This window comes from Gracilinanus agilis, chromosome 1 (genome assembly GCF_016433145.1).
Source record: "Gracilinanus agilis isolate LMUSP501 chromosome 1, AgileGrace, whole genome shotgun sequence".
Classification (NCBI taxonomy): Eukaryota; Metazoa; Chordata; class Mammalia; order Didelphimorphia; family Didelphidae; genus Gracilinanus; species Gracilinanus agilis.
This window is the reverse complement of record NC_058130.1, coordinates 607,520,044-607,530,755: the sequence shown is the minus strand read 5'-3', so window position 1 is coordinate 607,530,755 and position 10,712 is coordinate 607,520,044. Positions and strand designations below refer to the sequence as shown.

The 10,712-nt window shown below is 37.2% G+C and overlaps 1 protein-coding gene across 1 annotated transcript; it reads right to left on the bottom strand.

Annotated features, from left to right (window-relative positions):
- Nucleotides 1-7,575: 7,575 nt before the first annotated feature.
- Nucleotides 7,576-10,458, bottom strand: C1H6orf52 (chromosome 1 C6orf52 homolog). The gene is made up of 4 exons (XM_044658154.1): nt 10,388-10,458; nt 9,566-9,755; nt 8,851-8,887; nt 7,576-7,718 (listed from the first exon to the last, which is right to left on the bottom strand). Exons 1-4 carry the CDS (start codon nt 10,456-10,458, stop codon nt 7,576-7,578), a joined length of 441 nt encoding a protein of 146 aa, XP_044514089.1.
- Nucleotides 10,459-10,712: the final 254 nt, after the last annotated feature.

Below are 10,712 nucleotides of genomic sequence, written 5' to 3'. Positions count from 1 at the left end.
GTGATCCATGTTCTCTCCCTCCTCATCCCTCCCCCTTCCCCAAGATGGCAGGCAATATAATATGGGTTGCACATGTGTTAATCTACAGTACATATTTCCATGTTCATCGTGTCATGAAAGAAGACACATATTGCTTACACAAGAGAAAAATTCATGGAGAAAATAATGTGAAGAATGGTATGCTTCATAGACTTCATCAGTTCCTTCCCCAACTAACCTTTTTCATCATTTGTCATTAAAGCTAGCTTATAAAAGAAACTCATCAGAATATACTAAAAGCTTACCTTGAAATTGTATAAGCTTCCCTTGGAAATAGCCAAGGGGATAAGGAATGGATCATGGGATCAAATTTCAAACTTGAGGGAACTTTAGAGACCATCTACTCTAACCCTCTCATTTTACAGATGAAAAATCTGAAGCAAAAAAAAAATTGAGCAACTTGCTCAGGGGTCACATAACTAGTAAGTGTCTGAGGAGGGATTTGAATCTAGCTACTCTTCTCTACATCAACTGTCCTATTTACTACCCACAATGATGTCAAACTCAAATAGAAATGGGGTTACTAAATAGCATATATGGATCCCTGAAGGTGTATGTTGACTTAGAAAAGTATCAATGTCATCTATTTCATTATATTTTTATTTATTTATTTATAAAACCCTTACCTTCTGCTTTAGAACCAATATTGGTTCTAAGGTAGAAGAGTGGTAAAGGCTAGGCAATTCGGAGTTAAATGACTTGCCCAGTGTCACACAGCTAGGAAGTGTTTGAGGCCAAATTTGAACCTAGGACCTCCTATCTCTAGGCCTGGCTCTCAATCCACGGAGTCAACCAGCAGCCCCCTATTTTTATTTATTTTGTTAAATATTTTTCAGTTACATTTTAATCTGGTTTGGCTGCAAGCAGAAATGTTGTGACCACCTGTAGTGTATGACATCTCTGCGTTATAGTATGTTTTTTCTGTGATATGGTTTAAACCACAACCACTGCAATAGTATGTGAATCTGGAGAATTCTGTAAAAAAAAATGCTAGATTTTTAGTCATGCCCAGATATTCATCTTACAAAAAGGTAATGCATATTTGCAGCTTAGAGGAACATTGTTTAAGAAATTACCCCCAAAATGGCAGTATTTTTCATAGATGGAGTACTGATTACTGTAATTTCCTGCCAAAAGATGTACTTTTCAGGACAGATCATTTGGGAGAGGTGATCACAGTCAACAGCAGACAGGACCTGCCAATCCAACTACAGGGAGAAAACATCAAGGGGATGGATCACTTCACCTATTTGGGTAGCATAGTCAGCAAGGACGGTGGGGTAGATGAGGACATCAGAAGCCGAATCAACAAAGCCAAACATGCATTTAACACCTTGCGGTCTGTCTGGACCTCCAGGGCACTGTCCCTCGTCACTAAGCTCCGAATCTTCAATACCAACGTAAAGGCTGTCCTCCTATATGGATCAGAAAGCTGGAGAGTGAGGAGCGCTAACACCAACAAACTCCAGGTCTTTGTTAATAGATGTCTACGTCACATCTTGAACATCAGATGGCCTGAAAAGATTTCCAATACCAAACTCTGGGAAAGAACAATTCAATAACCCATCAATCACTGAGCTGGAACCCACCAGGGAGGAGGAAAGTCAGAAGGCCAAAACAGACCTGGCAAAGATCCACTGAAAACGAAACAAAGGCGGTCGGAATGACATGGGCCCAGCTGGGGGAAGTTGCCCAGAACAGAGTCCGTTGGCGTGAGATGGTTGCGGCCCTATGCTCCTCTGGGAGCCAGTAGGAATAACACACACACACATTTGGGAGACTGTTTCTGAACATTTTTTCTCTCCTTCTTTTTAAAGATAAACATAGTTTATTGTGTATGTAGGTAAATTTTGAGAAAACTGTAAAAGGGACACTTAATGAATATAAACATGCTTTGCATTATATGAAACACTAAACAAATATACAGTATTATAATGAACATGTAACATAAGATCAACACAAAAGTGCCTCCAGCTCCAGGATAAAAGTCATGTTTTTTTTTTGTTTTTTGTTTGTTTTGGGGTTGTTTTTTTTGGTCATTCATCCTACTATTGTGATGATAATACTAAAAGAATTATTTAAGGCCTCCCAGAAGTTAGGACAAAAATGGTTTCTGCCATTCATGTGGAGTGGTTCTTTATTTTTAAGGATTCTCCACAGAACAAAATGCCTCTATTCATGCTGAATAGAAAAAGCTGGGAATATATTCTTATCTTTGTTTAATTTAGCTTGTAGCTACTGAAAGCACCATCAAAGATAACGTGTTTATTTGGGGGCTGTACAATATGGTTATATAGTGTAAATTAGTACTTCGGTGGTGGTGTTGGTGAATGTTTTTGAAGTGAAGCCCCAAAGGAACAATCTGTCTTTCTTTATCATTTACTAGGAAAAAGAATTTTTAAAGCTTCAGAATAAATTTGACTTATTTAGAATGATAGTAGCAACTCAGTAAGTAAAAAATTGCATTCCTACTTCTGTTACCAAAATCATAAATGTGAATGAAACTAACTGGCTGAGGGAGAAGAACCTCGAAAGATCACCTGCAGAAAGTGGAATTTTACCAAAAGAATGCCAAGGAATCCAGGAGTCAGGGATGAGGCAGGAGAACATTTCAGGCTTAAGGCATAACCAGTGCAAAGGCATGGAGAGGGGAGATTGGGAGTGTCATTTGTGAAGAAAAACAAGTTAATGTAGCGAGATTTTAGAGTACATAATAGGGAGTCAGATTTCTGGCTATGTTGGTGAATTTTTCCCCCTTAGTTATAAGGATGGCAATCTAGAAGAAAGGATACATTAGGAAATTTAGGTGTTGTAAAAATGAAAGACATTTTTTTTTTATTTTAAACCCTTAACTTCTGTGTATTGACTTATAGGTGGAAGATTGGTAAGGGTAGGCAATGGGGGTCAAGTGACTTGCCCAGGGTCACACAGCTGAGAAGTGTCTGAGGCCGGATTTGAACCTAGGACCTCCTGTCTCTAGGCCTGGCTCTCAATCCACTGAGCTACCCAGCTGCCCCGAAAGACATTTTTTTTTGAAGAATTTGCATGTACATTAATATTAGTTGTGTATGTGTGGGAAGGGATTCATAAGTCATTTATGCTTAAAAGTCACATTAAAGTTGATCCATTATCTCTCCTAAGAGTATATGCATCTTTATACTTCTAACTGTAGAAAGCAAGGTTAAGGATTCCCCCCCCTTAAATAAACAAAGCATTGATTAAGGGCTTAATACAAGCAAAGCACAGTGCTTAAGCTCTAAGAATACAAAGAGAAAAATCAGACAGTCTCTGTTCTCAAGAAGTCCATATTCTAATGGGGAAAATAACACATGGAAAATTTTAGCTTCAAGTCAAATGGAAAGGTCTCATGGTCTGTAGGGTGAAACAGCATATGGCAATACCACTTTAATTTCTTTATACTGATAAATCATGACAGCTTTTAATATTGAGCCATTTGTTAGTGCCAAGGATGTTGGGGATAAGAATTTTCTTTACTTTAATAGAGGTTCTTATACCACCAGCAAGTATCACCTGCAATGGGGATAAATCAGAAGCCTTCCCAATAAGATCAGGAGTGAAGCAAGGATGCCCATTTTCACCACTATTATTTAAGATTGTACTAGGAATGCCAACTATAACAATAAGAGAAGAAAAAGAAATTCAAGGAATTAAAGTAGGTAATAAAGAAACTAAACTATCACTCTTTACAGATGATATGATGATATACTTAGAGAATCCTAGAAAATCAACTTAAAAACTAATTGAAATAATTAATAACTTTAGCAAAGTTGCAGGATACAAAATGAACCCACATAAGTCATCAGCATTTCTATATATTTCCAACAAAACTCAGCAGCAAGAGTTATGTAATAGCAACTTCGGGGAAGAAGACCAACTTGAGTGACAGATCATCAGTTATAGAATTTAGAATTTACCCAGATGGCATGAGCCAAGGGCAAGAGACAGTTGCTACCACCACTATAAAAGCCCAGGAGCAGAACCCTTCAGGGTCTCAGTTTTGAGGAGGATTGGGTCCTGGGTGGTGAGGGTCGGTAGGCCTATAGACCTACATATCCAGAATCTGTACCTTATTGCCTCAAGTAATCAATTCATCTGTTGCTGATTAGGGCTGAGAAATACAGATCAAACATCTACCAAAAAGAAGATCATAAGCTCTCCTTTCACCTGGTCTAGGCCATGGCTAGAACTGATCAGGTTCTGTGAGGGATTTTCAGCCAGCTGCCCACTTGCTAGTGATTGATTAGCTTACTCCAGCTCCCATTAGATTAGCATAGCCATCCCCAACACCACTTTCCTTATCCTGAATCCTACCCCTTTGAGTTTAGTAGTATTAAAGCCTTAAACTAAGTTAAGTGAAGACTGGTGTCATTTCAAAGGACAACCTAATAGATACCTCTAAGGGGGAAGGAAAGAGCTGTGTAAATCACAGTCAACCGTGTTAATCCAACCTTATCAATTATTATCCTTATCATAAACTTTATCCATCAACCCAAACCCAAGCCAAGTAACCAGAGGAGCTATATGGATCAATATACAGCTTCTCACTTATTCACTTTGGCTTGGGCACTGTTAGTGGGGTCAAGTGCTTAGTTGAGCTGAACATTTATAAGCCCTGGTGGTTACCAGCATACCTTGGTGGCCATATAGGCATCCCTCTCCTCACATATACTATCTAGGATCTTGGGCCATCTTCATCAGGCCCATCCTACAGAAGCACCATACCACCCTGTATAACAGTCAGAAAGAGAAAACTCCATTTAAAATCACTGTAGATAACATATTTGGGAATCTATTTGCCAAACAAATCAAATTCAGGAATTATATGAACATAATTATAAAACACTTTTTTCACACAAATAAAATTAGATTTAAACAACTGGAAAAATATTCATTTCTCATGGGTAGGCTGAGCTAACATAATGAAAAAATGACAATCCTACCCAAATTAATTTACTTATCCAGTGCCAAACCTATCAAACTACCAAAAACATTTTATAGAACTAGAAAAAATAATAAAATTCATCTGGTAAAACAAAAGGTCAAGAATATCAAGGGAACTAATAAAAAAATGTGAAGCATAATAGATGTGGTTGTAGCACCTGCCAGAACTGTTGTCAGTGTACATCTCCACAAGGTTGCTTGTGAGGCTGAGACCACTGAGCTAAAAGTGCCACTATTTCAAAAGTCTTTGAGTTCAGGGTCCTGAATTGTCTCTATAAGGAGACATCTGAGGGGAGATGGTGGTCAAAGAGGTGATGGTTTGACCCGCTTAGCACATGCTTCTTCCTAACCCTCCCTCAGCAAAGGCAGTTTGCCTGTCCTAAGAGCCACTGTTGATAGGGATGGCTGATCTCTTATAAGTGCTGCTTCCCTAAATGATGTCTCTTAGGGATGGGTGTAGGACCAGTGGGCTGGAAGGCATTGGCACTCTCAGAACTCTTGTGCCTATATACTTGTGGGTGGCAGTTGTTAAGCAATTATTGCTGGTGGTGATGAGGAAGGTACATTCGTTCTCCACTGTGGTTTCTCTTCTCAATGTTGGAAGCAGGCCTGGTGGTTTGGGGGAAAACTTCTATTCCCAAGGCTGGTGAGTTCAGGATCTTGAGCTGTCTCCATAAAGAGACAAGGGGAGAGGATAGTCATAGTGATGGTAATTTTAATGGTCTGGCACAAGGCAAACTCCCCTTCAGGGAGTTATTAAAAAATAACTTCTGACATCAGCCTATTGATGGCAGAAGATTATTTTCAATCAGGTGAGCTGTCATGTCAACATTTTAAGTTGTTTCTTAAACTAACTGGCCTATCACCAGTTATTGTTGCAATCTGATAACATCAATGATGATATGACAGGGAGATACCACAGTGTATCTTTGAAGAGTTTGATTTATCTCTCCCCCTCCCCCATGACCTTAGAAAGACCATTCAAGTAACCTTCAGGTTCTAATTCTTACCCTATTTCTTGTCCAATGAATTCAATTAGTTAGAAGAAAAATAAAATTGTTTCCTAGTCAATCTTGAAGAACAAACTGCTCAAAGTAAACACAGTATGGATGTCCTTAGGTTATTGTGGTGACCCTAATTTTAGAACAACTGGCCAGTTAGATTTCAATAATAGCCTAAATTATCAGTGTAAATGCTCTCCTTTATGCAAGCAAATATACACTGGCAGGAAGCTGATGTGATCAGCTTTTATTACTGTCCTATCCCTAGACCCTTCAAGTCAGTCCTCCACAATCTTTTTAAGTTAGAAGGATGGTTAGGGTTGTGTAAACAAACTAAAATAGTGATAATACTTTTTTTTTTTTAAGTATGGTACAAGTTACTCTTTGCTTTGTTTTTAAAACTCTTACCTTCCATCTAGAACAGTGGTTCCCAAATTTTTTTGGCCTACTGCCCCCTTTCCAGAAAAAATATTACTTAGCCCACTGGAAATTATGAAACTATTTATTGAACTCAGAATAGAATGTAATACCAAAAAAAGTGTGGCCATCATCACTTCCCCTGGATTGCTACAGCACCCACGGGGGCAATAGCACCCACTTTGGGAATCACTGATCTAGAATCAATACAATATTGATTCTAAGGCAAAGTGCTAAAGCTAGACATGGGCTAAAGTGACTTGCCCAGGTTACCCAGCTATTAAGTGCCCAAGGTCACATTTGAACCCAGGATCTCCCATCTCCAAGTCTGGTTCTCTTTCCTCTGAGACACCTAGCTTCCCCCACAAGTTACTGTTAATGCCAAGTAGAACTGCTTTCTTTCCACAAACAGAGCAAAGGATAGTGCTCAATAAATGGGTTATTTAACTTGAGGACAATTCATCCAAATGCTAACAGAAGCTAGTGGTTACAATGGCTAATCAACTCAGATCTACCTCCTACAAGTAAAATATATTATAGAAAGACACCTATGCTACCAGTTCATTTATGCTAGTCATTATGTGTCCCACATGAATGCTAATTCTAGGGATTGGCAAGGTAAAAAGCTAGTTTGTATTTTGTTAAATGGAGATAAATCAAGTACATTACCAGATTTCTAATCCCTAAATTGTTCTCAATGGCACATAGACAGTTGTTTTGACCGTAAGTTATATTTAAAAACCTAAAGCCTCCACTGAATAGTCACATACCCTCAAGGGCACCAAAGAGAATTCTTAGATGTCACCCAGAAATGGGTTCCATGCTTCTCCATTTCTGAACTGAAACCAGTTAGTGTTTTGAGAGGTAAAGTTGTATTCTTGCTTTCATGGGGAGGAAAAGAAAAACACAATTTAAGTATTGTGTCAGGTATACTACCCAGCATCCTAAATGATGAGTAAAACGCATTTACTGGTTAAGTATTTTTATTTTCATGGAGGTTAATTCTTCATTATCTTACTGTTCTCCAGTCATCCAAAAATTATGTTCAAACAAATGTCTGTGGAATAAAACAAAATGTGACTTTTGACCCACACTAAAAAGTACCAATATAGCCACTGGATAGCACCGTGATGGGAACTGTTCTGTATTCACAAAGTTACTCCTGGATATTATTTGGGATTCTAGAAGCAACAGTGTCCAGAGGCTGCCAATGACAATTCATTAGGGAGTCATAAAGCTCTTCACTTCCCACCATAAACTCCTTGTTCAGGTTCTCAATATCCAAGTGAATCTGTGGATCTGCAAAAGCCAACAGTACATGAAGGCTGGCTGGTTTCACTGTCAAATGATTAGACACCTGATATTTTTTTGACTGTTCCAAAATAATTTTAAATGAGCATTTTCTAGACTTTAAAAATATTCCGGATTAAAAAAACATGTGTAATGTGGTCAAATAACAAAAAAATATGGAAGTTTAAATGACCTTTTAAATAGAATTCTTCATTTTTGGAGAGTCTTCACACATATTTTAACCAAAACTCTAATTTAGATTTACAACAAAGACTCTCTTCTTTTGTCCAAGACTTTAAGAAATGTGCCACTTTAATACAAATATTAAATTTGCAATTTTATGTTTAAATAGTAATAAGAGTGAGAATCATCTTTTATTCATGTCTCAGAGGTAATTTCTTTAACTCAAGATTTAAGAGTATTTTTAATTTTTCACAGGCTGCCAAGAATCTCCCACACGTTTCAGCAGAAATAGTTTTAAATTTTTTACATGTTTTCTACTTTTCTTTCCTTTATGCAGATCTTTCCTTCATTAGGCAGATATAAAGTACATGTTTTCTCTTCTTCTCATTGTCATCCTTACCATCCCCACCCAAGGGCCACCCCCACTTTGAAATAGTTTTTTCCAGTGAAAACTTACTGCTATCTTTGCCAATTCAAACTGAAATAGGGCATTCATTGCCATACCCTGAGCTGATAAGGTGAAGGAAAGTAGAAACTCCACACCCCTCTCCCCCAAAACTCAGCACCGTAGACCTCTAGTATCGGAAGGGAACTTCACTAAATCAATTAAGTCATAGAAAGGCAAACTGACTTGACCAAAATCACAGTCAATTTATGGCAGAGCCAGGATTCAAACCCCAGTCCTGCCGACTCCTAGTAATCTGGTGCTGTTTCTATAGTCTTATCTTAAATACTAAATACTGGTTCATAACAATAACTACACTTCACTACATCCCAGCCTACTAATTTTTAGTAAGTCATATTGTAGATTACACACAACTAAATAGTTAACAGCAGGTGAAAAGTTTTGCTTTCCAGCTAGTGTCTAACACCACAAGGATTTTAATATATGTACACATATTAAGTTGCATATATATATGTGTGTGCAATTGAAGTTATAGATTAGTATTGCCATTACCTTCAGTTTGCTCTTCATCATTATTTGTAGTCCAAGCCTAAAAATAAGCATCGAGATCTTGAAAGAAAGGCAACTACTATAAGCTCAGCCACCAAATACTCATTTCTCTAGAAAACTGTGCTATTAATTAAGAGGGGTAGGGGAAAGTCTGAGGTATGAAGCCATAAAGAATTACAACATATGTAAAATTATAACCAAAAAAGGAAAAATCCCTCACTTTATACCAACTTATTTTTTTATTTGGTCAATGAAGAGGGATTAGACATAATTGGTAAAATTCTATCCCAGTCTAAAAATTCTAACCTCAATTTTTTAAAATTACATCTGTCTTTTTTTTTTAAAGATCAGATATCATTAAATATACTTTCCTTACAAACAGGTTATAATTTTTTTAAATGTCATAATACAATACTGTGAAAGGTAGAATGACCTTTTTAAAAACCATGATAATGAAACATTCTGAGTGGCTGAAACTCATAATACTAAGTTAATTGTAAATGTTCAAGCTCTATAGGAATTTATCATAAAGTTATCTTTTCCATAAAAGTTATTGCATTTTCAACTCATTTGGTCAATGAAATGCTTTAGGTAACTAACTTAGCTCTTATTTTAAGATAGAAAAGTGTATTGGAGCATAAACTTTTGTATTTGTGAATCAAGTCAATATTTGAGTCAAGAATATAAAATACAATGAACTCATTTCAACCATAATTACCTCTGACATGACTGGAATTTCAGCTATATCTTTAGTGTTCTCCTTTGCAGAGGAGACATCCTGAACATTCCCATAAAATATACAGTTATAATTATATTCAAAATAAGGTTCAAAATCTGACTGCAAATAGCAGGTTTGGTGCTGTTGGTAATAGGTACCATAGTGGTCAAGTTGTAACTCAGTCTTCATCCTAAACAGAAGAAAATCATGAGAAAAAGCAAAGTGGTATGTAGAGGACTGCTGGCTTTGCGGGGGTGGGGGAGTCAGAAGACCTTGGTTCATGTCCCATCTGTGCTACCTGTGTTAAAGTTACCATCCTGAGTGGGCCTCAGTTTCCTGAGTTAGACTAGATCATCTCTAAGGTTCCCTACAGCTTCAAGTCCAGACCCCTAGAATAAGTAAAGTTACTTACAAACACCATCCCACCCCTTACTCCAAGAAAATTTCATTTCTTTATTTTTATTTAGAATATTTTCCCATGGTTATATGATTCATGATCCCCCCTCCCCTTTCCTGCAACCAACAAGCAGTTCCACTGTGTTATACATGTATCATTGTTCAAAACCTATTTCCTTGTTATTCATATTTGCAGTAGAGTGATCTTTTAACATCAAAGCCCCAATCTTATCCCTGTTGAACTATGTGATTGTTCATATGTAAGAAAATGTCATTTTTAATCAAAGATCATCAACCCAAGAATTTCTTTCATTTATTTCAAGAGATGTTTTTAAAACATTTAAGTGGTCAGAAGTTACATAAGACCTGAATCACTAATGTCTTTCCTTTCTCTGTACAGGTAAAAATAAGGAAAAGGAAGCTTACCGTTGCCAGTACCAGAAATAATTGCTTTGCTGGATTAAATCAAAGTCTACAGAACTCAAACTCCTTGCCATTGATACTGAAATTCTAACTAAAGAATACCACGTCAAGCTTCAAAGTTGATCCTTTGACCAAACCTTCTGGGCTTTCTAAAGAAATACTGCAATGGTGCCTTGGCAATCACCAAATACACTTGCTTTAGCATTAGTAGACAATTGAATGCAGCTGTTTGCACTCTGATTAACTGCAAAATTCTCACCATACACAACTTTCATACAGTAACTGGTAATAAAGTCACATCATGGTATAAGTAAGGATTTAAGCTCAA

Excerpts from the sequence above, each read along its gene's own strand:
- C1H6orf52 (XM_044658154.1), bottom strand. The coding sequence starts at position 10,458 with ATGGCAAGGAGTTTGAGTTCTGTAGACTTTGATTTAATCCAGCAAAGC. Across the intron at positions 9,756-10,387 it reads TATTTCTGGTACTGGCAACG|GATGAAGACTGAGTTACAAC; the intron begins GTAAGCTTCCTT and ends TCTTCTGTTTAG. Across the intron at positions 7,719-8,850 it reads TGATGAAGAGCAAACTGAAG|ATCCACAGATTCACTTGGAT; the intron begins GTAATGGCAATA and ends TGGCTTTTGCAG.